Here is a 23152-nt window from a genome sequence, read left to right on the forward strand (position 1 = left end):
TGAATCTGGCTTTCCCAGTGACTTTGTTTGTCAGAGGTTGTAAAGGGGGATCACATGACCCCAGGATATGCAATCATCATAAATATGAACCAGTGGCCAAGCATCCAAATTTTAATCACATGATGGTGTGAATGTGACAACAGTCGTAAATGTGAAAAACAGTCACAAGTCACTTTTTTCAGTGTTGTTGTAACTTTGAACAGTCATTAAATGAAATGTTGTAAGTCGAGGACTACCTGTATAGTAATGAACCATGCATAAGTCAATAGCAGGTTGACAGAGATGGTGCAAAGCTTCCACAGCACAAAACAATCTTCATCTGTGGACTTGAGCAGTAAGAGCAGCAAGCACATTTATGGCTACTTCTGCCATTTATAGGCTCTCTTAACTAATTCGGATTTTATTCAACATTACATCAACTTCCCATGTGGTACTGGGAAGGGGAGGGATCAGTGTTGTGCTATCTAGAAGCAGCTGCTAGGTGGTGAACAAGGAAGAGACCTGGTGGGGAGTCAGCACCTTGACATCGTGGCGACACTGGTGAGAGAAAGCGGGGCTCCACTTCCCATGGCTGGTTTTGCCCTGCCAGGGGGCCCTAAAGGGGCATAAAGTCGTCCTGGAGAGGTGACGAAGAAGGAGGGAACCCTTGTTGATCACGGAAAGACAGCGTCAATCAGTTTGATCTGAGAAAGGCCCTCTAAACTGGCAGGGGAAAGACGAGCTGCATTCGTGTGGTGAGTCCAAAACTACTGACAACTGAAGAAAGAAACGTTAATCAGCAGATTGTGAACATTGTGTTTGGAACTGGGTGAGACTGTTTTTCCTCTCTCTACTATTCTGCAACTTGATTCCCTGGAAAAGGTGAAGTCCCAAAAAACAAGAAAGCCCCCAGATGTGAGGAGGAAGGGGGCTCCTCCCCCCATTCTTCCAGAGAAATGAAAGCGGCGGCCTAATTTTCTCTTGGGGGACAGAATTTAAAGAACCGTTAAGACTTTTTTTTAAAAAAGTGAAGTTTAAGAAATAAGTTTTGCTTTAAGTGTTGGAAGATGGATATTTAACAATATCTAGTGGTAGAACAGAGGCATAGCATTTAAATATGTTGTGTCTGGAGGGAACTTGGCATGAAGCCCAGACATAGATAACTAGCTAGCCTCTTTGATGTTTTTGAAAACTTTCAGTTCTGCAGAGAGCAGCTGGACGGGGAAAAACATTCTAGGTTGTTTTCTGTGAGGTGAAAGCTACAGATTGCTTTGAAGCTTGTTGACCCTCTTGGATTATAAACATCGATTGACTTTCGACTTGAAGAACTATTTAAAGATAGAGGATGGCATGCCTTTCTATGGTATAGGAAGAATAAAATTCATAAATACTTCCAAAATCACTATGTAAGAAATGCATCACTTTTAGTATCGGAAAAGATAAAAGCTAAAATTTATATGAAAATACCAGGATGGCTTTCAACAATGGAAACTTTTGTTCACCCAAACTTAACTAATTTTGAGAAAATTGTAACCTATAAAGTTCTTTTGAATACTGAAGGGAAATGAAAATCTAAACAAGAGTTGGAAGATCAGGGTACTGAGTTATCATGGTGGCCTCAATTGCAAATATAATTGAGATATGAGAAAGATGCTAAAATACATGGTTTTTATAAAGACCAGACAATGTTTGATCAGATATTGTTGACTTCAGAAAAATTGTATAATTTTCTATTAAATTTAAAAATGGAAGATGAACAAGTGAAAGAAACAATGATAAAATGGGGAAAAAAATGGGCACAGTGTAGAATTAGAAAAATGGCAAAATCTTGGGAAAAAAATTATAAATTGATAATGGCAACTGCTTATAAAGAAGATTTATATAAAATGTTTTATAGATGGCACCTACCACCTGCGAGATTAGCAAAAATGTTTAAAAACATGTCTAGTAACTGTTGGAAATGCAATAAAATACATATTTGATGGCCATGCCCTAAAGCAAAAAAAATTGGACAAAAATACATATCTGACAGAAAAGATGTTAAAGCATGTAGATTTTAAACCGGAACTATTTTTATTAGATATATTATCAAGAAAATATGGTAAAGAAAGTGTATATTTAATATTGCATGTATTAACAGCAGCAAGAATTGTATTTGCTCACTATTGAAAAATGAAGAAACACCATCTGAAGAACAGATAATCAAGAAAATACTGGACTGTGCAGAAATGGATAGACTAACACTGAAGATTAAAGAAAAAGAAGACACATAATATTTTGAAATATGGGATGTATTTTATCAATGGCTGGAAAAACAAGGTAGAGATTAGGAATTTAATGTGTATTATTAAGTAAATGGACCCAGAAAACACATTATTTACTAAGCACTTATGAATTGTAGGTGTAGAAAAAAAGAGGAAGAAACCTGGAGGGAGAGTTCTTCAGAGAACACAGCAGCTCCTTTCCTGAGTTAAAATCCTAGTGGATTGGACTTGACTGCTTTAGTCCAGCAACCTGGGAAGGGATAGCATTCCACCTTCTCCCTCTCCCAGACAAGTTAATATCTCTATTGCACTGCTTCCTCCTCCCTGCCCCTTTCTGGAACTGGTTGCTTTTTGATGCACTAATAGCTGTGGAACAGAAGTGATGCCAGCCTCACTTTGTTGGTCACACTGTTCCTTTTACTCCAGCTAGAGTGGGAGCAAAATATACAGATGATGTGTCAGCAAAATGAGAGAGACATGATTAGGTGGACTAAACGAGGGAGGTTCATGAATGATACATCTCTTACTCATTGACTAAATTCTTCTAGTAATCTAGTGAACCTGTGTGCTTGCACAGGCTGAACCTGATTGGCTAGGCAAAGCAGGAATAAGTGCAAACCCTCATATTTGATCCTTGGAAGGTATAATCTAAGTTTGACAACTTTTGCTTGAATTTATTCAGCCACCAACCAAAGTATGACTTATGAAATTTAATCTTATTTTTACTAACACTTGACTAATCCAGTTATATGTTACATGCAAATAGAAATGTCTAGCTACCTTTAACTGCAGAAGAACTTTATAGCACCAATGGTACAATATCTTGGAAACACATTGAATAGGCCTTTCTATACAGTATAACACGAATACCTGATTGTAGGATGAATGTAAGTCACTAATTTCATGCTGCTTTAGTATTTTATAAAATATATCTATTGCTTTATACAAGTATGACTTTATATTTCTCCCTTCTTGAAGATTCTTTTTTCAAAACAAAACAAATTTGTTAAGTTTATTATACACCCATATTCATGTGTGTGTGTGTGTGTGTGTGTGTGTGTGTGTAAAAGACAGACTACTTGTCCACTATATCTAAACTATTGTCTTTCTCAGACACTGATTAATCCTTTTAAAAATCTATAGAATTTTGAGTTCAATGCTTTATGAAGTTCTTTCATACCAATTCTAATGAAATAAATGTGTCTTAGTGGATTTGCAACTGCATACAGGTAGTCCTTGACTTATGACCACAATTGAGGCCAAAATTTCCATTGCTAAGCAAGACAGTTGTTGTGAATTTTGCCTCATTTTACAACTTTTCTTGCCATTGCTGTTAAATGAATCTTGCAGTTAGAAACATAGTTGTTAAGTGAATATGGCTTCCCCATTGACTTTGCTTGTCAGAAGATCGCAAAAGGTGATCAGACCCTGGGACACTGCAACCATTATAAGTACGTGCCAGTTGCCAAGCATCCAATTTTTGATCACATAACCATAGGGATGCTGCAAAGGTCGTAAGTACAAAAAATAGTCACAAATCATTTTCAGTTGCTATTGTAACTTCGAACAATCACTAAATGAATGGTTGTAAGTAGAGAACTTCCTGTATCCATGTTTACTCAACTTACCAAATTTAATCATTTTTTTTATCGTACTAAGTATGCTGAGGACTACAGTTTTAATTCTAAAAATACATTCTTATTGCTTAATATCCTTTTCAAAGTCAACTAGCAACCTATTTTTTAGCTTACCTAGATTTAAAAATGTCTGTCTTCTTTTCTCTTAGTCACATGATTCAGACTGCTCCTTTTGACGATCCCCAAATAGACATTTGCCAAATTATACTTCCAGCACCTCGGAAAGTAGAAATGAAAAGAGACCCTATTTTGGGATTTGGTTTTGTGGCTGGCAGTGAAAAACCTGTTGTTGTGCGCTCAGTAACACCAGGTATGATTTCTGCGTTTGGCTAACAATCTAATCATTATATTGCTTCTTACTTATCACAGATCTTCTGCTGATAGATTTCCATTAGTTAGTATGTTCCAGCCTTATATTCTCTAGATGTGTTGGGACTAGAATTCCCAAAATTCCCCAAAGCCTTTGAGAACAGTGCCTGCTCAGACTAGAGAAGGTTGACATTCATTATTCTATCTATTTTGCTATAGTATAGTATACTATTTTAAAACTATACTATTGTATACTATTTTGCTATACAAAAGAGGCAACAATATAAGATAGCCTTTGTAGTCAAAATTCTTCAAATGACTTCTTCCAGAACCTTTCCACAAAGTCCTGGAGTTTGCTGGACTCCAACTAGTTTTTTCTTAGATTGTTGGATTATTGAGGGCCTCTTTGACCACTTATCCACATATTCCAATGAATGCTTCTAAAGAATGAAGAGCAAAACCACAAATAAAACCATAAACAATGTTGGTTCCATTTGATTTTTAATTTGATATTATAAACCTGCAGAAAAATGCATTGCACATTCATGTGTCACTATGGGAAAATATCCCTAGCGTTTTCAGCATTCAAGTATCTGCATAACAAATAAAATATACAATAAAATATAATCTGTGCTTGTATTTCCAGGTGGTCCTTCAGAAGGAAAACTTATATCAGGAGATCAAATCATAATGATTAATGATGAGGCAGTTAACACTGCCCCAAGAGAGAGAGTCATTGACCTTGTCAGGTAGTGGTTGCCTTTTTCTTATTTTATTTATTTATTTATTATATTATTTATTTATTTGATTGCCTTTGTTACCTAAATCCAATATAAAATTGGATGGCCGATTATTACATTGTGATGCTGTTATTTAGGGCTAATTGAAAAGAAATGTGCTTAAGTTTATGATCGAGAGCATTTTTAGGCAAGCTAAAATACCAAAAATGTTTTTGTAACAGTGAATGGAAGCAAGAAATATTGTTATCCACACTTTAAATATATATTTCTTCTTTTTCCTATAGCCACTGTGGCAGGTAGAAATTTTATATAGCTTAGTAGATGATGTATGATTCTGGCAGATGTCAGCTTGAACAAATTAGTAGTGAAAAATCTGACAGGGGAAACTGAGAACAGGTTATATTGGCTTCTATATCAGGATTATCTTTGAAAAGACTGTAAGAATAAGGGCATCATAGCAACTTAGAGTAAATAAAATGAGTGTATATCCTTGTAGAATACATAGCTATAAGGAAATGGAAATAAATATGTGATTTCTAGATCATAGGATTCTTTATTCCATTATGACTTTTTCACTTTCACCTGCATCCATAATAACTAGAAATGTTCAGTTTATTAAATAAAAGTAAAATATTCTCAGGAATCAGAATTCTTTCCTATATCAAGTTCTTCTTTTGCTACAGTAAAATACAGTATATACAATATCATTGCAGCTTGCTCAAGAAACTCCATTTGCTTAGACTCTTTAATCAGAGGTAAATTTTCAAAATTAATTCTTCTTGTATTTCTTTGGTACCACTTTAGTCAGGCAGTTGTAAATGGATCCTGTAAGTGATACCAAATTCTCAGGAGAACATTCAGTGCTAGTTTAAAGTTTTTATTTCTTAATAATTAAAACAAATCCAATACTACAGCTTGCTAGAGCATGACAAAAATAATTCACTCTGCCGTTATGGCAAATTAACCCTGTCTGCCTGACTGTCTGTTTTTCTCACTGTCTGGCCTTTATATGCTCACACTTGGAAATCAAGCTTATGTATCATGCATAAAATCCATCCTTTTCTAAAAAAATTCTGTTTCAATTTTGAAATTTCAGGATTTAGGTTTGCTGTGCAAAATCATTAAACTAACAATGAAAGAGAAATATGTTAGTTCTTTTCTCATTCTTCATGCCATACATATCCATTGAATAAATAATTCATAGTAACTTTTAAAATAATAAGCAAAATAAATATAAAGATTAGTATCTGTTCATTGACTGTGCATATGCACAATGTTACAAAGGAGAAAGAGTAACCTTTCTCACTATCTCACCTGCACATTCTGGCCTGATTTTTTCCAGATTTACCTTCATAAGTAGTAATTTCTTTTTGAGGGCTGTATTTAGAGTTGTGGATACCTCTGGGGGAAAATAACTTGCTAGGAGTCCTGCCAATAAAATTTCATTGTTAAATTACACATTTCTATGTGTACAAGTGATATTACGGTACTATGATATCAGCCTCTGTTTCACCCACAATTGTTAACTGTTCTGAAAAGTAAAAACATATATTAAACATTGTAGTTACATTAGGTTAGCAAATAAATGCCATGTATGGTATATACAATAGCTGCTGGTCATTTTAATGCTGCACATTTAGGTACCTTAGAATGAATCATACTGTCTTTTGGAATTGATGCCTGTGCCGCATGAACTTTGTGATCCCTATACATCAGAGTAGTATTATTTCAAGCAGAGTCTCTGTCAGTTATGCACAAAAGTAGAGCTTGAACTGCAAAGAGTTTATGAGACCAAGAATCAGAGTGAAATGATTTCTCCATTAAAATAACAATTCCATTTAAATTAGTTAAAACTTTTCTTAACCTAAGCCACTTAAATTACAAATATACTTTCTGTCAAAATGGCTCAGTTTTGGAAAGGTTGTAATTTGCATATACAGATTTCAGCTTTAAAAACAATACTGTAGATACTTTTAGTGAGGCACTAAGCATCTACTTGCTGGTTTGTGATATTTTTCTACAGAGATTCAAATTATTTTTCTGTGGAAATTCTAAGGCTTATACATTGGTTTTGTTTTCCTTCCTCCCTCCCTCCCTTCCTTCCTTCCTTCCTTCCTTCCTTCCTTCCTTCCTTCCTTCCTTCCTTCCTTCCTTCCTTCCTTCTTTCCTTCTTCTCTCTCTCAATATAGATATAGCTATAGATATATAGATTAGATATATGTATATATGTATAGATATAGCCCTATACCTAAAGAAGATTAACAGATGATTCGTCAAAATCTGTACTAGTTGAAGTCCCTGCATTTTCTCCAGTGAATGGAATGGGACGTTTAGGCATGGGTATTTGGCCATGCCTCCTTCTCCTCGAGCCTCCCACCTCAGCCCATTTACAGCCATCTTTCCTCCTCTGCTGGCTCTCTCCCAGCCATTCTCCCTGGCCAATGGGCCCCTGGCCCTCTGCCCATGCCCTTTGAACTGGCCCTTTTGTCAAAGCAACCTTTGTTCCAGGCCTTTGGCTACACGAGACAGATAGCCACCAGCCAATCATGTGGTAGGCAGAAGCCATGGTGGTGTGGGGGCAGTGTGTGATTGCCGATAGGTGATTTCAGGGGCTGTGGGAGGGCATGGCTTCTGGCATTGAAGAGGGAGCATGTCGGGGTGCTAGTTGGTTATTCCCAAAGAGTCCTGAACCTTAAAACAGCTCTTGGGTGGTGACAGTTACCTAGCATGAGGGACTCAGGAGGAAGAGGTGCCGGCAATGCTAACTCCCAAGAATGAGGGGCTCAGAGGCAGCTACAAGCACGGGAGGGAGGGGGGGGTGAGAAAAGGAAATCAAACCTGAATGACAGGGAGCATAGTAACACTACCCCTATTCCGCAGAGGGCAGATCCCCATTATCCCCACTGTTGCAGATAAAGGGAGGCTTCCAGCAAGGAGGAGGAGGAAGAGAGTTTAAGCAAGTTCAGCAACCAGAGTGGGGATTACCCCCAAAACAAATGTACTTTGTGGGTAACTTCCCAGCATGAAAGAAGTGACCAAAACCTGCTGCAACCACCAAGTAGACAGGTGTGGGAGGAAAATAAAAACCAAACAGCTCCCCACCTCAGACATAAATGCTCATGAGAATGAAAACCTCGGACAGAGGGAAGAGCGCAGGCACAGTCTCCCCATAGCCCCTCTGTTTCCCAGGAGAGGGGAACAATAACTACAACAACAAGGAGCAACAGCAACAAAGAAAACTACTTTTTTTTCTTTTGTGGTCTTTATATTTCCTTTACACTTCCTTCTAGCAGTTTAAATATGTAAAGATCACAAAAGAAAAACCTTGGTTTTCTTTTGTTTTAATTCAAAAGGGAGGAATGGGAGGATTTGAGGGGGGGGGGAGTTGTTTGTTTCAAAGGAAGGGAAAGAGGAGCTGTGGGGGGTGGGGATGGCAGGCAAACGGCAATGGTGCACAGCTTCTGGTGTTGTGCGGGGGTGGGTGTTGACGGATTAAACTCTGAAAAATGACAAGAGAAAAAGGTTAAAACAGAAGCGTCTCTTGCGATGGTTGTCTTCCTCACTTCCTTCTAGCAGTTTAAATATTTTCCATTTTTAAGTGCAAAACTAGGCAAAAAATAAAAATCCCCCACTCCACCCCCAAAGAGCTGGATGCAGATGTAATCATTAATTAATTGATTATTCATTAATAATTAAATATTCATTAATAGTTGTTTCAAATTTCACATTCATTCTGCCTGATGTAGGCATGGTGATTTGTTTTCGCAATTGAATACAGTAGCATAGCATGCAAATTAATTGCTTTTCACTCAGCCAGGCAATAACTCTCAGAAGTAGACAATTAATTGCATTGGAAATTAGAAGAGCCAACCGAAAATAAAGTTCATCACAGTCAAGTGGCAACTAACCTTTCCCCAATTTATAAAAGAAAAACATCCCATCAGTGTAATAAAACAAATATTGGCTTTGAAAAAGTTATGTGGCAGATAAAAATGCATTTATCCACATGTTTCTTGAATCACTTGATAATATGAAACACTTGTAAATTGTAGTTTTATTGCTGTCTGTTTCCAACTGGGTTGTCATATATCCAATTTACTAGTTAAAAATATCTGGATACATTCATATATCATTTTTTAAAGTAGCTGAATTTATACTATTTATACTATTCATTTATATTAACATGGAAAATTAAACTTGTTAGATAAATACACTTTTAAGTATTTCATAGTTAATATGATAAATAGGTTTGGGGTTTTGCAGCAAACACTTAAAAACTGTATTCTGTAATCTGAGAGTGTTAATAGAGCCACATAAGTATATTGTATTTTAACAGAACATTTCTAGCTAAATGAAATTTTGAAAAATGAGATAATAAAAGCACAGTCTAGCACAGTGGTTCTCAACCTGTGGGTCAGGACCCCATTTGAGGTCGAACGACCATTTCACGGGGGTCGCCAAACAACGCAGTCCGCCATTTTCCCCCCCTTTTCTTTGGCCACGCCCCTGGCACCTGGTGATGTATAAGTGGTTGGGGGTCACCACAACATGGGGAACTGTATTATGGGGTCGCGGCATTAGAAAGGTTGAGAACCACTGGTCTAGCACAATACTAATGAAGAGGAAAAACAACAGCTCTCAAAAGAAACCAGCATGGCTGCACAAAGAATTCTCTGACAAATTGAAAGATAAAAAGGACAAGTATAGAAAGTGGAAAGAGGGGAACATAACTAAGTCAGAATATCAGCAAATAGCCCGAGCCTGCAAAGATGAAGTGAAGAAAGCCAAGGCTCAAAATGAACTAAGGCTTGAGACCAAAGTCAAAAATAACAAAAAAGCTTCTTTCAACATGTAAAAAACAAGAAAAAAGTGAAGGAAATGAGTGGTCCATTAGTGGGTGGAAGTGACAAGAAGGTGACAAGCAACAGGGAGAAAGCAGAACTATTTAACTCATTTTTTGCATCTGTCTTTACACAAAGGGAAAAAACAGACCAACCTATCAAAAATAGTGCCATAAAAAACAAAATAGAAACACAAGTTAAGATAGGCAAGAAAATGGTAAGTGAGCACCTGTTCAGACTAGATGAGTTCAAATCGCCAGGACCAGATGGATTACACCCTAAGGTTCTCAAGGAACTGGCAGATGTGATATCGGAACCACTGAACTATATTTTCAAAGATCCTGGAACACAGGGGAACTACCAGAGGACTGGAAAAGAGCTGATGTAGTTCCCATCCTCAAAAAATGAAAAAAAAATGGATCCAGGAAATTACAGACCTATCAGCCTGACCTCGATACCTAGGAAGATCCTGGAAAAGATAATCAAACAACGAATCAACGAACACCTAGAGGCAAACAAAGTCATTACTAAAAGCCAACATGGGTTTGTCCAAAATAGATCATGCCAGACAAATCTTATTGCATTCTTTGACCAAGTGACAAAATTAGTGGATCAGAGGAATGCTGTGGACATAATTTACTTGGACTTCAGTAAGGCATTTGATAAAGTAGATCACAACCTACTACTTGACAAGATAGAAAAATGTGGGGTAGACAGAATCACCACCAGATGGATCCGTAGCTGGCTGACCGGCCGTACTCAGCGAGTGGTCCTCAATGGAACTGCATCTATATGGAGGGAAGTGTGTAGTGGGGTGCCCCAGGGCTCTGTTCTGGGCCCAGTACTCTTCAACATCTTCATCAACGATTTGGATGAAGGGATAGATGGGGAACTCATCAAATTTGCAGACGACACCAAGCTGGCAGGAATAGCCAACACTCCAGAAGACAGGCTTCAGATACAGAAGGATCTGGACAGACTTGAACACTGGGCACTAACTAACGAAATGAAATTCAATGGTGAAAAAAGCAAGGTTCTACATTTAGGCAAGAAAAACCAAATGCACAAGTACAGCATAGGTGGCACCATGCTCAATAGTAGTAACTGTGAGAGGGACCTCGGAGTCCTAGTAGACAATCACCTAAATATGAGCCAGCAGTGTGCTGCAGCTGCCAAAAAGGCCAACACAATGCTAGGCTGCATTAACAGAGGGATAGAATCAAGATCACGTGAAGTATTAATACCACTCTTCAATGCCTTGGTAAGGCCACACTTGGAATACTGCATCCAGTTTGGTCACCACGATGTAAAAAAGATGTTGAGACTCTAGAAAGAGTACAGAGAAGAGCAACAAAGATGATTAGGGGACTGGAGGCTAAAACATATAAGGAACGGTTGCGAGAATTGGGTATGTCTAGTTTAACGAAGCGAAGGACAAGGGGGGACATGATAGCAGTATTCCAATATCTCAGGGGCTGCCATAAAGAAGAGGGAATTAAGCTATTTTCCAAAGCACCTGAAGGCAGGAAAAGAAGCAACGGGTGGAAACTAATCAAGGAGAGAAGCAACCTAGAACTAAGGAGAAACTTCCTGACAGTGAGAACAATTAATCAGTGGAACAGCCTGCCTCCAGAAGCAGTAAATGCTCCAACACTGGAAGTGTTTAAGAAGAGACTGGACAGCCATTTGTCTGAAATGGTGTAGGGTTTCCTGCCTGAGCAGGGGGTTGGACTAGATGACCTCCAAGGTCCCTTCCAACTTTACTATTATTATAATTATAATTATTATTATTATTGATCATCGCACAGTCAGCCAGATGTTCAGACTGGATTTGGCATTTTGTCTACCTATCGAGACCTTACCCAGGAGTTGGGATAGGCAGATGTGGATGTTTGATGGTATTACAGATATCGTCTCAGGATGGAAGCAGTTCCTAATAAGGCCACCTTTTGCAATTGACTAATAGCGAATTTGTCAATGCCAATGGTGTTCAAGTGGTGCTCCAGTTGTTTTGGGATTGCACCTAAGGAGCCGATTACTATTGGTACTACCCTTGCTTGCTTTTGCCACGGTCTTTCTATTTCTATTTGTAGGTCTTTGTATTTTGTTATCTTCTCCAGTTCTTTCTCTTCTATTCTGCTGTCTCCAGGCACTGCCACGTCCACTATCCAGACTTTTTTGTCTTTCTTATCGACAATTGTTAAGTCTGGGGTGTTATGTTGCAAGTGCTTGTCTGTTTGAATTCTGAAGTCCCAGAGCAGTTTAATTTTATCATTTTCTATGACTTTCTCTATTTTGTGATCCCACCAGTTTTTGCTTACAGGCAAATTATTATTATTATTATTATTATTATTAAATAAGTGGCTCTATCTTCAAAATAGATTGCATCTGTTAAAGTAATAACTAACTAATAGAGAAAAAGTGATAGAGGGAGTTGAAGTTGCCGGAACCTTAAGCGAAAGTGACCATGCCATACTGGAATTTAATATAATGCAAACACTAGCAACAGAAAACAATCCAATCAGGATCTTAAACTTCAAAAGAGCTGACTTTAACAAACTCAGAGAAAACCTAGGAAAGATCCCATGGATGAAAATCCTAAAGGGGAAAATAACCCAAGAAGCGTGGAAAACTCTGAAAAATGGGATCATAAAAGCCCAGTCCAGCACAATACCACTGAAAAAGAAAAACAAGAAATAAGCTGCACAAAGATCTCTCTGGCAAACTGAAAGACAAAAAGGACAAATACAAAATACAAATACAAAAAATGGAAAGAGGGGCACATAACTAAGACTGATTATCAGCAGACAGCCAGAACATGCAAAGATGAAGTCAGGAAAGCAAACAAACAAAGATCAAGGATAATAAAAAAAAGTTTCTTCCAACATATCAATAACAAGAAAAAAGCCAAGGAAACTGTAGGCCCACTAATGAGAAAAGATGGCAAGGAAATAACAGGCAACAGGGAGAAAGCACAACTGCTTAACTCATACTTTGCATCAGTCTTCACACAAAAAGAAACTATAGCCCAACATAGACTCCAGAAGAGGTGAATGCTCCAACACTGGAAGTTTTTAAGAAGAGACTGGACAGCCACTTATTATTATATCCAAAAAACCACTGAAAAATCAAAACTTAAAATAAGCAAGAAAATAGTAAGAGAACACCTATCCAACCTTAATGAATATAAATCACCAGGACCTGACAGATTACATCCCAGAATTCTGAAGGAGCTGACAGATATTATCTCAGAACCATTGCACCGTATCTTTCAAAAATCCTGGAGCATCATACCTGAGGATTGGAAATGGGCTGATGTGGTTTCCATCTTCAAGAAAGGGCGAAAAAACAGACCCAGGAAACTACAGACCGATCAGTCTACCATCAATAGCTGGGAAGATCCTGGAAAAGACCATCAAAAAACAGATCTGCAGACAACTAGAAGCAAACAAAGTTATAGCTAGTAGCCAGCACGGGTTTGTCAAAAACAGATCATGCCAAACCAATTATTTCATTATTTGATAAAGTGACTAAACTAATCGACCAGAAAAATACTATGGACATAGTAGACTTCAGTAAGGCATTTGATAAGGCTAGGCAGGGTCCACTCCGATGAGCAGATGTGTTCCTGCTGGCCCTTATGTTCCTTAGGCCTTGCACCTGCCACCAGGACTACCATTACCACACTTTCTATCGGGGCTATAACCTGCACTCCACCCACCGATCACGGTCACGGTGCTGTGGTCACGGTGCTGATGACAGGTTCCTCCTTTTTCTCTATTATGGGTCTTCCGTGAGTCTTTGTCATCCTCCTGAGACTCTGGGTAGATGACCGGAACTCAGGGCCCCGTGAATTTTTAAATTGAATGTGAGTCTTGGGTTAATGTCATGGTTCTGATAGATGAAGGCGTTTAAAAGAACTTCAAGGAAAAACTTTCTTCCTTAGAGAACATTTTATTTAAGAAACAAAGTAACGGCACGTACATAGGCAAACCCAAGACTAAAAATCCCCTCCCCCTGTTACAAAGTTATAATTGCAATTCCCACCCCAATTTGCTGTCATAAATCACATTTACCAATTGTTACAAAACACAGGCTCTCCTCCCAGCTCTTCAGCCCACCAAAATGTTATCTATACTGACCTTGATTCTCACACATATGAATTGTTTTGGCTAACTAAGAAACTACACATCCCCCCCCCTTCCTTCATCTAATATCTCTAAACTCAAATGTGGCAATGAAGACAAAATGAAAATGTCTTCAGTTTGGTTTGTCACAGCATTGACAACATACATGTTTTACCTTTATTCATTCTTTTCTTTTCCTGGATTGGTTATTGATTTGCTCAAATTATTCCATTCAGAAGATTTTAAACAGCTTACAAAACTGTTTTCAGTAGTAGAGTTTAAAAATGTCAACTACAGTTAGAAGACATTCACATATTACTGTTCCCATATTATTGTGAAAATAGTTGGTTTCCAAATCCATAGCCACCCCATATTGCTGCAATTTGGTCTAAGCTTGCTTTCTCCTAATAGCCACCAGCACCAAGACAGGACCTAAGCTAGTTCTCCTGTCTGGCCAGAATGGTCATTTATAACTAGACATTATCTCCATATTGATTCTCATCTAATGTTGATACATAAGTTTCATATAGATGAGATCCAGGACCCAAGCCTTGACTTCTGACCATTACCACTGACTGTAACCAATGACCACCCCATTCAAGAATGAAGAGAACTACTGCAGCACAATGCCCCCATTCCTAATCCTTGCCTGAAAAGAAGCCATGATAAATGGTACTGAATGCAGCTGAAAGATTCAGCATATCAGGAAGAGTCACTCTTGTGTAGATGACCTTGGTGAAACCTGGATATGAATACATCCAGGTTTCACTAAGGTCATCTACAAAAGTGACAAACACAGTTTCTATCCATAGCCAGGTTGAATTCTGATTGAAATGGTTCCAGACAATCCACTTTCTCCTTAGCTGTAATCCCAGGATCAGCAACCTTCTCTAAAAAGAGAACATGTGATACCAGATGAAAAGTTATTCAGAATAGCCAAAATGAGAGAGGCTTTTTGACAATCAAGCATACTCCCACTTCTTTAAAGTCAGTGGAAACCTCACCCCCATTAACAATTATCTGCCGTCTGTCAGATCCTTATAGGCAAAGAATTAATTTACAGGTGATACAGTTAGATACTGTCTAATTCCTTAGGAATCATAGATTCAAACAGATTCAAAATAACCTTGCAAGATAAGGCCTCTGGGATCCACATGAGTGGTCCCTAGCTACGGTATTTCATGTAATTCATGGGATGTCTCAACTCTGCTTTATGCATTTTCCTTAAGTAAATTCACTGAAAGCCAATTAAGGATGAAGGCAATGTTTACTTGATCAGCATTACTCTCATTCTGACTAGCAAATTAGCAGTCTGTTTTAAAGGGGAGGGAAATCAATGAAATGTATGTTTTCAAAATTCTTGTGCTGCAATAAACATACCATTGTGAAATAGCAATTTCTCATCTGAAAATAAAACAATGTTATCGCGAAAACATGAAATACAAATAGTCATTCTCATCTCTTTTCTCTACAGGAGCTGCAAAGAATCAATCCTCCTTACAGTTATTCAGCCTTACCCTGTAAGTAGCACTATTAAAAAATAAATAAATTCTGAGCAACGTTTTTCTCTTCTTATTCTTGCTTTTCCTTATCTGCATAACCAAGAACACAAGTGAAATGCAGTAAGAGCTTTATTTTCTAAGACAAATCAAATGACAATATACTATTAGATAAAAGTGGAACAGTATATTAGTAATTGAAAAAATGGATATTTTCCAACATGCATGAATAGTATTTCCTAAGGACGAAAGAGGCTGAATATTGTTCAGTTTTTTTTAATTGTCAAACCAGTCTTTTTTTCTTTTTATTTCAATTATTATGATTGTAATATAATATATATTATGATAGAGAAGCACATTTATTACATTAATTTTGGTTGATTTTAAATTGTAAGACTTTTTAGAGCAATAGGGTATTTATTCCTTCTAAACAAGCTCCAGGAGACTAAAATCTTAGCTAAAAATTTAATAAGAAATACCGTAAAGCAAAAGTGACATGGCAATTAGTGGCTGGGACTGTTTATCTGCAGGCGGGTTGTCCACAACAATACAGAAGATTTTTATTCCATTATTTATATAAAATAATTTTAAATAATTCTTCCCCTCATAAAAAAGCATGGAATGGAGGCTTGTGAGAGAGTTGCAGAAAGCTAAGTGTCTGGATATGTATCACCTTGATTTTTAAAACATTAGATCGGCCCAAGCTGCAATACAGTGGCATCCTTAGATGCTGTATCATTTCTGATCATGAAATAAAATGCTGGATTTGTCTTGGATTCTTTAGCTTTATTGTATTTAAATTGCTTAGCATATTTTTTCCATATGGAAATTTAGCTACATTATGAAAAAAGAATAATTTTTAACACTATAAGGAAAATATCAAAAGGAACTTGGACTACAGACCTGATTATGTAAAATTTTCCTGAGTGAGTAATATTTTTCATACCTGGCTAGTCCACCATTATCACACTATTTAAATATAAATGAAAATCCTTCTATATTTATCTTTCTGGGTAATTAAGGCCAGCAGGAGGAAATAAATCATGTATACACTGAATTACTGTGAAAGCATAGATCTGTTTGTGGCTTGGTTGTGACTTGTTCCTTTACTTTCTATTGTAGCAAAATAATTCAGTTAATAATTAAAATATAGATCCATTTGAAAATTAAAATTAACAGGCATTGGAATTAAATTAATATTATATTCATATCAGAAGCTTTATTTCCTATTTATTATTAACGAACAACAACTGTGTATGTTGAAGGCCTGTTTATATTGCTAAATTCAATCAGAGTAGAAAATGTTATAAAATTTGTTCTTGCCCTAAAGCCCTGCTCCCTCAGATTGGATAGCATTTTTTTTTTTATCATGGCATACATTGTATATTTACTTCAGAGATATAGAATGCTGATACACTATTCAAATTGATCTTTTATTTGATTTTAAAAGCTAGGGTATTTCACTGTGTAACAAACTAAGTATCAATCTGGGTTGTCATATATTGCCAAGAGATATTTATTATATTGACATCATTCATTGCTCTGAGATGCTTGATAGATTAATGAAATCAACTCTGTGTGGTAGCGTAAGGTGTTTAAAAATCCAAATTACTCTACTGAACTTTTCTTCAATACAAATCATTTGCAAAACATGGTAAAAACAATAATAAAATCCTCACATTTTTCAGCATTTGAGCTAAAGATTATCATGCGGGATTTAAAAAAAAAAAACACCCAGATTTATGCCTGCCAGGAAGAGTAATTTAATTATTTCATTCTGATCTGTCCTTTCCTAAATCTTTTCAAGCAATCATAAAGACTTTTTAGCAGCACATCATAAAAAATGTATCTGTTCAAAGGGGCCATGAAACAGTTGCAAATTGGATCCAGACCTGAGTTTATCTTGACACTGTTCTTCTCTTGAACCATGTAGGAATTCTTTTGTGATCTAACCCAATTTAGATAGTTTATTTGTTTATTTTATTTATTTAAAATATTTTCATAGCCTCCACCCTTTCAGACAACTCTGGGCAGCTCCCAATAAAATCATTTTAAAAATTGTAAAATGCACTCAATTAAAACATTAAATAACAATAACTGATAATCTTTATTTTAGTCCCTGATAGTCTGACTAAAGCAAAAGTTTAGTGAGTCCTATCTGTCCAATCCAATGTTGGAATAGGACAAATGGGATATGGTTCCAGATTACTTTTTTATCTCTGTATTTATTATTGAATTGAATAATACAGATGCTCTACCAGAACCAGTAAGGTAATAGTGGGCTCCATGTTATGCCTTATATTTTTATTTTTGTATAGGCAGGGAGGTGGGTGGGAAGTATGGCACTTCTGTTAATAATGAAACAAACAGAGCAACCTCAAAATATGCTGAGTCATACAGTGAAACCAGCCATGAAAACTTCAGATGAAAGTATCAGGTAACTCATCCAGTCAATTAGCAAAAATTAACACCCAATACATTGGAATTATATGGGCACACATAGTTTAGATAAGGGAGAGAACATTCCAAAGTAACTCTGGTGTGCCACAATATTTGCCTAATGGATTGATGGGATGCATGCATTTGTGTAGATATGTATATAGAATTTATATCCATGTATATATATGCATTTATATATAGATTCAAATATCCAAGATACTCAGTAACCACATGTGGGAGGATCTAGGATCCTTCGGCTCCTACCCTTGACCATGCCTCCTTCACCTCAAGCCTACCGCCTCCACCCATTTCCCTGCAGCGTTCCTCCTCGGCTGGGCTGCCCCCACCCATTCTCCCTGGCCAATGGGGCCCTGGTCCTCCGCCTTGCACCCTTCGGCCCAGCCTATTCACTGAGGCCCCCTTTGTCCTGAGCTTTTCACCGCACGGGACAATTAGCCACCAGCCAATCAGATGGATGGTAGGTAATAGCCATGTTGCTCTCAGGGGGGCAGTGTGCAATGGGCAATCACAGGGGCTGTGTTGTGGGGCAGCAGACAAATGGCAGGGCTGGCGTGGCTTCTCCGATTATGGGGAGGAGAAGCCTGGCGTGGGGCAGGAAGGAGGCAAATGGCACTGGCACAGCTCCTCCAATTGTAGGGGGGAGCCTGGCATGGGGCAGGAGGGATGGAGGGAAGCCTGGCGTGGGGCAGCAGGCCAACTCCCCATTCAGTGTGAGGTCGGAATCCAGGAGCAGAGACAACAGAGGGGAGGGTGGAAGAAAAAAAGGAAGCTAGTGCTCTCCAGGCTTTTTTTTTAAAGCTACCAGAGGCTCCGGGCAGAGAGGGGAACAGGCAGGCAGTGGGGGCTTCCCATTTTGACCTCTACTGCCTGTTATTGCTTCTGTGCCTGGACTCCAGCCTGCCAGGCCTCTGCATGACTCTCAGCTCACCTCTCTCTTCCCCTTTCCCCCTCTGTTCATCCAGTCTGGTTTCAGTCCCCCTTCATCCTAGCCAATGTCTGGTCTTTGGTCCCCTGTAGGACCCCTACAATACAGGGGCTCCACTGGGAGAAATGCATCTAAATGATTTTTGCTTTCTCCATCAAGTTTGCTTCCCCCCTCCCCTCCCAATGATCAATCACCTTGCACCCTCCACCTTGAGGAAGCAAAAAGGATTTGCAGGTGTGTATGTGTGTGTGTGTGTGTGTGCGTGTGTGTGCGTGCGCGCGCGCATATGTGAGAGCTGTAACACATTCTGTGACTGGGGAGGGAAGAATCTCCGTACTCTATTCACACACACAGAGAGAGATAATGCTATTACCTTCCTTCCTTCCCTGCATAAAAATGCTCAAAGCTTGGGGAACAAACAGGGTGAACTAGAAGCAATAGTACATGAGGGAGGGTCTGACATAGTTGGCATTACCGAAACCTGGTGGGTCGAAACCCATGAATGGAATGGACTGATGGATGGGTACAAATTGTTCAAAAGAAACAGGTCTACAAAAAGAGGAGAAGGAGTTGCACTATATATATAAAAAAACACTATGTATCTACAGAAATGCACATGATCAAAGATAAAATCTCTCCAGAATGTATATGGGGCAATATAAAAGAGAAAAAAAATGACATTGCCATTGATGTATATTACAGGCTATCCAACCAATCAGAAGAAATACATAAGTTCTTTGCCAACTAGTTAACAAATGTATGTAGGAAGCATACCAAAGTAGTAATGAGAGACTTCAATTATCCAGATATCAACTGGGAGACAAACTCTGCAGTGAGCAGGAGATCAAACAGATTCCTAACCAACCTAGCTGAAAACTTTGTCACCCAAAGATGGAGGTTGGAACTAGATGTAAAGCTATACTGGACTTAATCCTTACTAATAGAGAAAAGGTGATAGAGGGAATTGAAATTGCTGGAAACTTGGATGAAAGTTACCATGTTATACTGGAATTTAACATAATGCAAACACTAGCAATAAAAAACAATCCAACCAATGTCTTAAACTTCAAAAGAGCTGACTTTAACAAACTCAGAGAGAACCTAGGAAAGATCCCATGGATGAAAATCCTAAAGGGGAAAACAACCAACTGAGTCCTTTGGGATTGGGCGGCATATAAATATTTGAAAATAAATAAATAAATAAATAAATAAACCCAAGAAGCATGGGAAACTGAAAAATGAGATCATAAAAGCCCAGACTAGCACAATACTACTGAAAAAGAAAAACAAGAAATTCAAGAAGAAACCAGCATGGCTGCACAAAGATCTCTCTGACAAACTGAAAGACAAAAAGGACAAATACAAAAAATGGAAAAAGGGCCACATAACTAAGGCCGATTATCAGCAGACAGCCAGAACATGCAAAGATGAAGTCAAGAAAGCAAAGGCTCAGAACGAAGAAAGACTTGCAACAGAAATCGATACTAAAAAAAGTTTCTTTCAACACATTAACAACAAGAAAAAAATTAAGGAAACTGTAGGTCCACTATAGAGAGAAGATGGCAAGGAAATAACAGGCAACAGGGAGAAAGCAGAACTGCTTAACTCATACTTTGCATCAATCTTCACACAAAAAGAAACTATAGCCCAACATACCATAAAAAGCACTGCAAAAGACAAACTAGAAGCAAAAATTAAAATAAGCAAGAAAATGGTAAGAGAATATCTATTTGAATATAAATCACCATGACCCAACAGATTACATTCCAGAGTTCTGAAGGAGCTGGCAGATGTTATCTCAGAACCTGAGGATTGGAAAAGGGTTGATGTGGTTCCCATCTTCAAGAAAGGAAGAAAAAAAGACCCAGGAAACTATAGATCAATCAGTTTAACATCAATACCTGGGAAGATCCTGGAAAAGATAATCAATAATCAGATCTGCAAACAACTAGAAGCAAACAAAGTTATGACTGGTAGCCAGCACGTGTTTGTTAAAAACAGATCATGCCAAACCAATCTTATTTCATTCTTTGATAAAGTGACTAAACTAGTAGACCAGTGAAATGCTGTGGACGTAGTATACTTAGATTTCAGTAAGGCATTTGATAAAGTAGACCATAACCTACTCCTTGGTAAGCTAGAAAAAGGTGGAATAGACAACATCACCGCCAGATGGATCTGTAGCTGGCTGACAAACTGTACTCAACAAGTAGTCCTCAATGGCACCACATCGACATGAAGAGAAGTAAGCAGTGGGGTACCACATGGTTCCGTCTTAGGCCCAGTACTCTTCAATATCTTCATAAATGACTTAGATGAGGGAATTGAAGGGGAACTCATCAAATTTGCAGATGACACTAAACTGACAGGAGTAGTCAGTACCCCAGAAGACAAACTCAGGATTTAAAAAGATCTTGACAAACTTGAACAATGGGCCCTATCCAACAACATGAGTTTCAATGTGGAGAAAAGCAAAAGTTTACATTTAGGCAGGAAATTTGAGACCTGGCTCAAAAACAGTAACTGTGAGAGGGACCTTGGAGTCCTAGGGGACGATCACTTGACTATGAGCCAACAGTGTGCAGCAGCAACCAAAAAAGCTAATATAGTCCTGGGTTGTATAAACACAGGCATAGAATCAAGATCATGTGAAGTATTAGTACCACTTTATAAAACCATAGTAAGATCACACCTGAATACTGCAGCCAATCTTGGTCACGATATCAGAAAAAAGATGTTGAGACCTTGGAAAAAATTCAGAGAAGAGCAACAAAGATGATCTAAGGCCTAGAGACTAAAACATACGAAGAACGGCTGTGGAACTTGGGTTTGGCTAGTCTAAAGAAGAGAAGAAATAGGGGAGATACGATAGCAATATTCCAGTATTTGAGGGGCTGCCACAAAGAAGAGGGGGTCACGTTATTCACCAAAGCACCAGAGGAAAGGATGAGAAACAATGATTGGAAACTGATTAAAGAAAGAAGCAACCTGGAATTAAGGAGAAACTTCCTGACAGTGAGGACAATTAACCAGTGGAACACTTTGTCTCCAGAAATCGTGGGTGCTCCATCACTGGATATTTTAAAGAAAAGACTAAACATTCACTTGTCTGGGATGGTATAGGTTTTTCTGCTTGAGCAGGGGGCTAGACTAGAAGACCTCCAAGGTCCCTTCCAGTTCTATTCTATTTCATTGTATTCCGTTCCAGTCCATTCCATTCTATTCTTTTCTTTTCTATCCTATCCTATCCTATGCTATCCTATCCTATCCTATTCTTTCCAGAGCTTGGGGCAGGAACTTAGCAGAACAGGCTTACTGTAGGCTTACTTTTTCAGAAGTTTTACCAGTATACAAGGAGCAAAATGGAAAAGGCCAGTGTATAGCACAATTCAATATGTGGCTAAAGGAGTGGTGTAAAGGGGAAGGGTGTGGATATATTAGTCTGTAGCTGGTGTGGATATATTAGTCTGTAGCTGGTCCAATGAAAAAATGTACAAAAGAGATGGCTTGCATCCATCAAAGGAAGGGACTGAGTTGCTCGGCTATAAATTCACAGATTTTCTGGAGGAATATTTAAACTAAACAGTGGGGACAGTGAGTTAATTGATACAGAATATCCCTGTCACCGGCTATCTAAAAACTATAGGGCTACCAGTGCATGTAACATAGATGTGTGTGCGGACAAGAATATCAACCTTGCTGTCAAGCAAAATCAAGCTTCTAATAGCAAGTGTCACACAAAGTGCACTAACCAAATAGATAGTAAGACAATAGGGGAACTCAGGCACTACACAGGTTACGTAGAAAGTAAACACAGGGTCAGTCATAAAGGATTCAAATGTCTATACACTAATGCACAGAGTATGAACAGCAAACAGGGTGAATTAGAAATTCAGGTTAATGAGGGCAGATATAATATTGTTGCCATTACAGAAACATGGTGGGATGAAACCCACAAATGGAACACACAGCTAGAGCAGTGTTTCTCAACCTTGACAATTTTAAGGCATGTGGACTTCAACTCCCAGAATTCCACAGCCAGAATTCTGGGAGTTGAAGTCCACATGCCTTAAAATTGTCAAGGTTGAGAAACACTGAGCTAGAGGGATTTAAATTATTTAAAAGAAACAGATCAAATAAAAGAGGAGACGGAGTTGCTCTATATGTACGAAATAACTACATCTCTACAGAAATAGAGCATAACAATGATGAAAACTGTCCTGAATACATTTAGGTCAATATAAAAGGGTGGAAAAACGACATTACCATAGGTGTATACTACAGGCCACCCAACCAAACAGAGGAAATAGATGAACTTTTTGCTACCTAACTAAGGTATGTAGGAAGCACATCACAATAGTAATAGGGGAC

At 38.1% G+C, this 23152-nt stretch overlaps 1 protein-coding gene across 2 annotated transcripts in view; it reads left to right on the plus strand.

Moving 5' to 3' along the window:
• FRMPD4 (FERM and PDZ domain containing 4) overlaps positions 1-23152 on the plus strand; it is a 350102-nt gene that overhangs the window by 251682 nt on the left and 75268 nt on the right. For both annotated transcript variants that reach the window (XM_039364275.1, XM_039364276.1), the window contains exons 8-10: positions 4030-4190; positions 4836-4938; positions 15372-15417. In XM_039364275.1, the coding sequence (XP_039220209.1) occupies positions 4030-4190; positions 4836-4938; positions 15372-15417 (310 nt within the window). The remainder of the gene's footprint in view (positions 1-4029; positions 4191-4835; positions 4939-15371; positions 15418-23152) is intronic.

Source organism: Crotalus tigris, unplaced genomic scaffold (assembly GCF_016545835.1).
Source record: "Crotalus tigris isolate CLP2741 ecotype Arizona unplaced genomic scaffold, ASM1654583v1 scf7180000019707.1183690, whole genome shotgun sequence".
Classification (NCBI taxonomy): domain Eukaryota; kingdom Metazoa; phylum Chordata; class Lepidosauria; order Squamata; family Viperidae; genus Crotalus; species Crotalus tigris.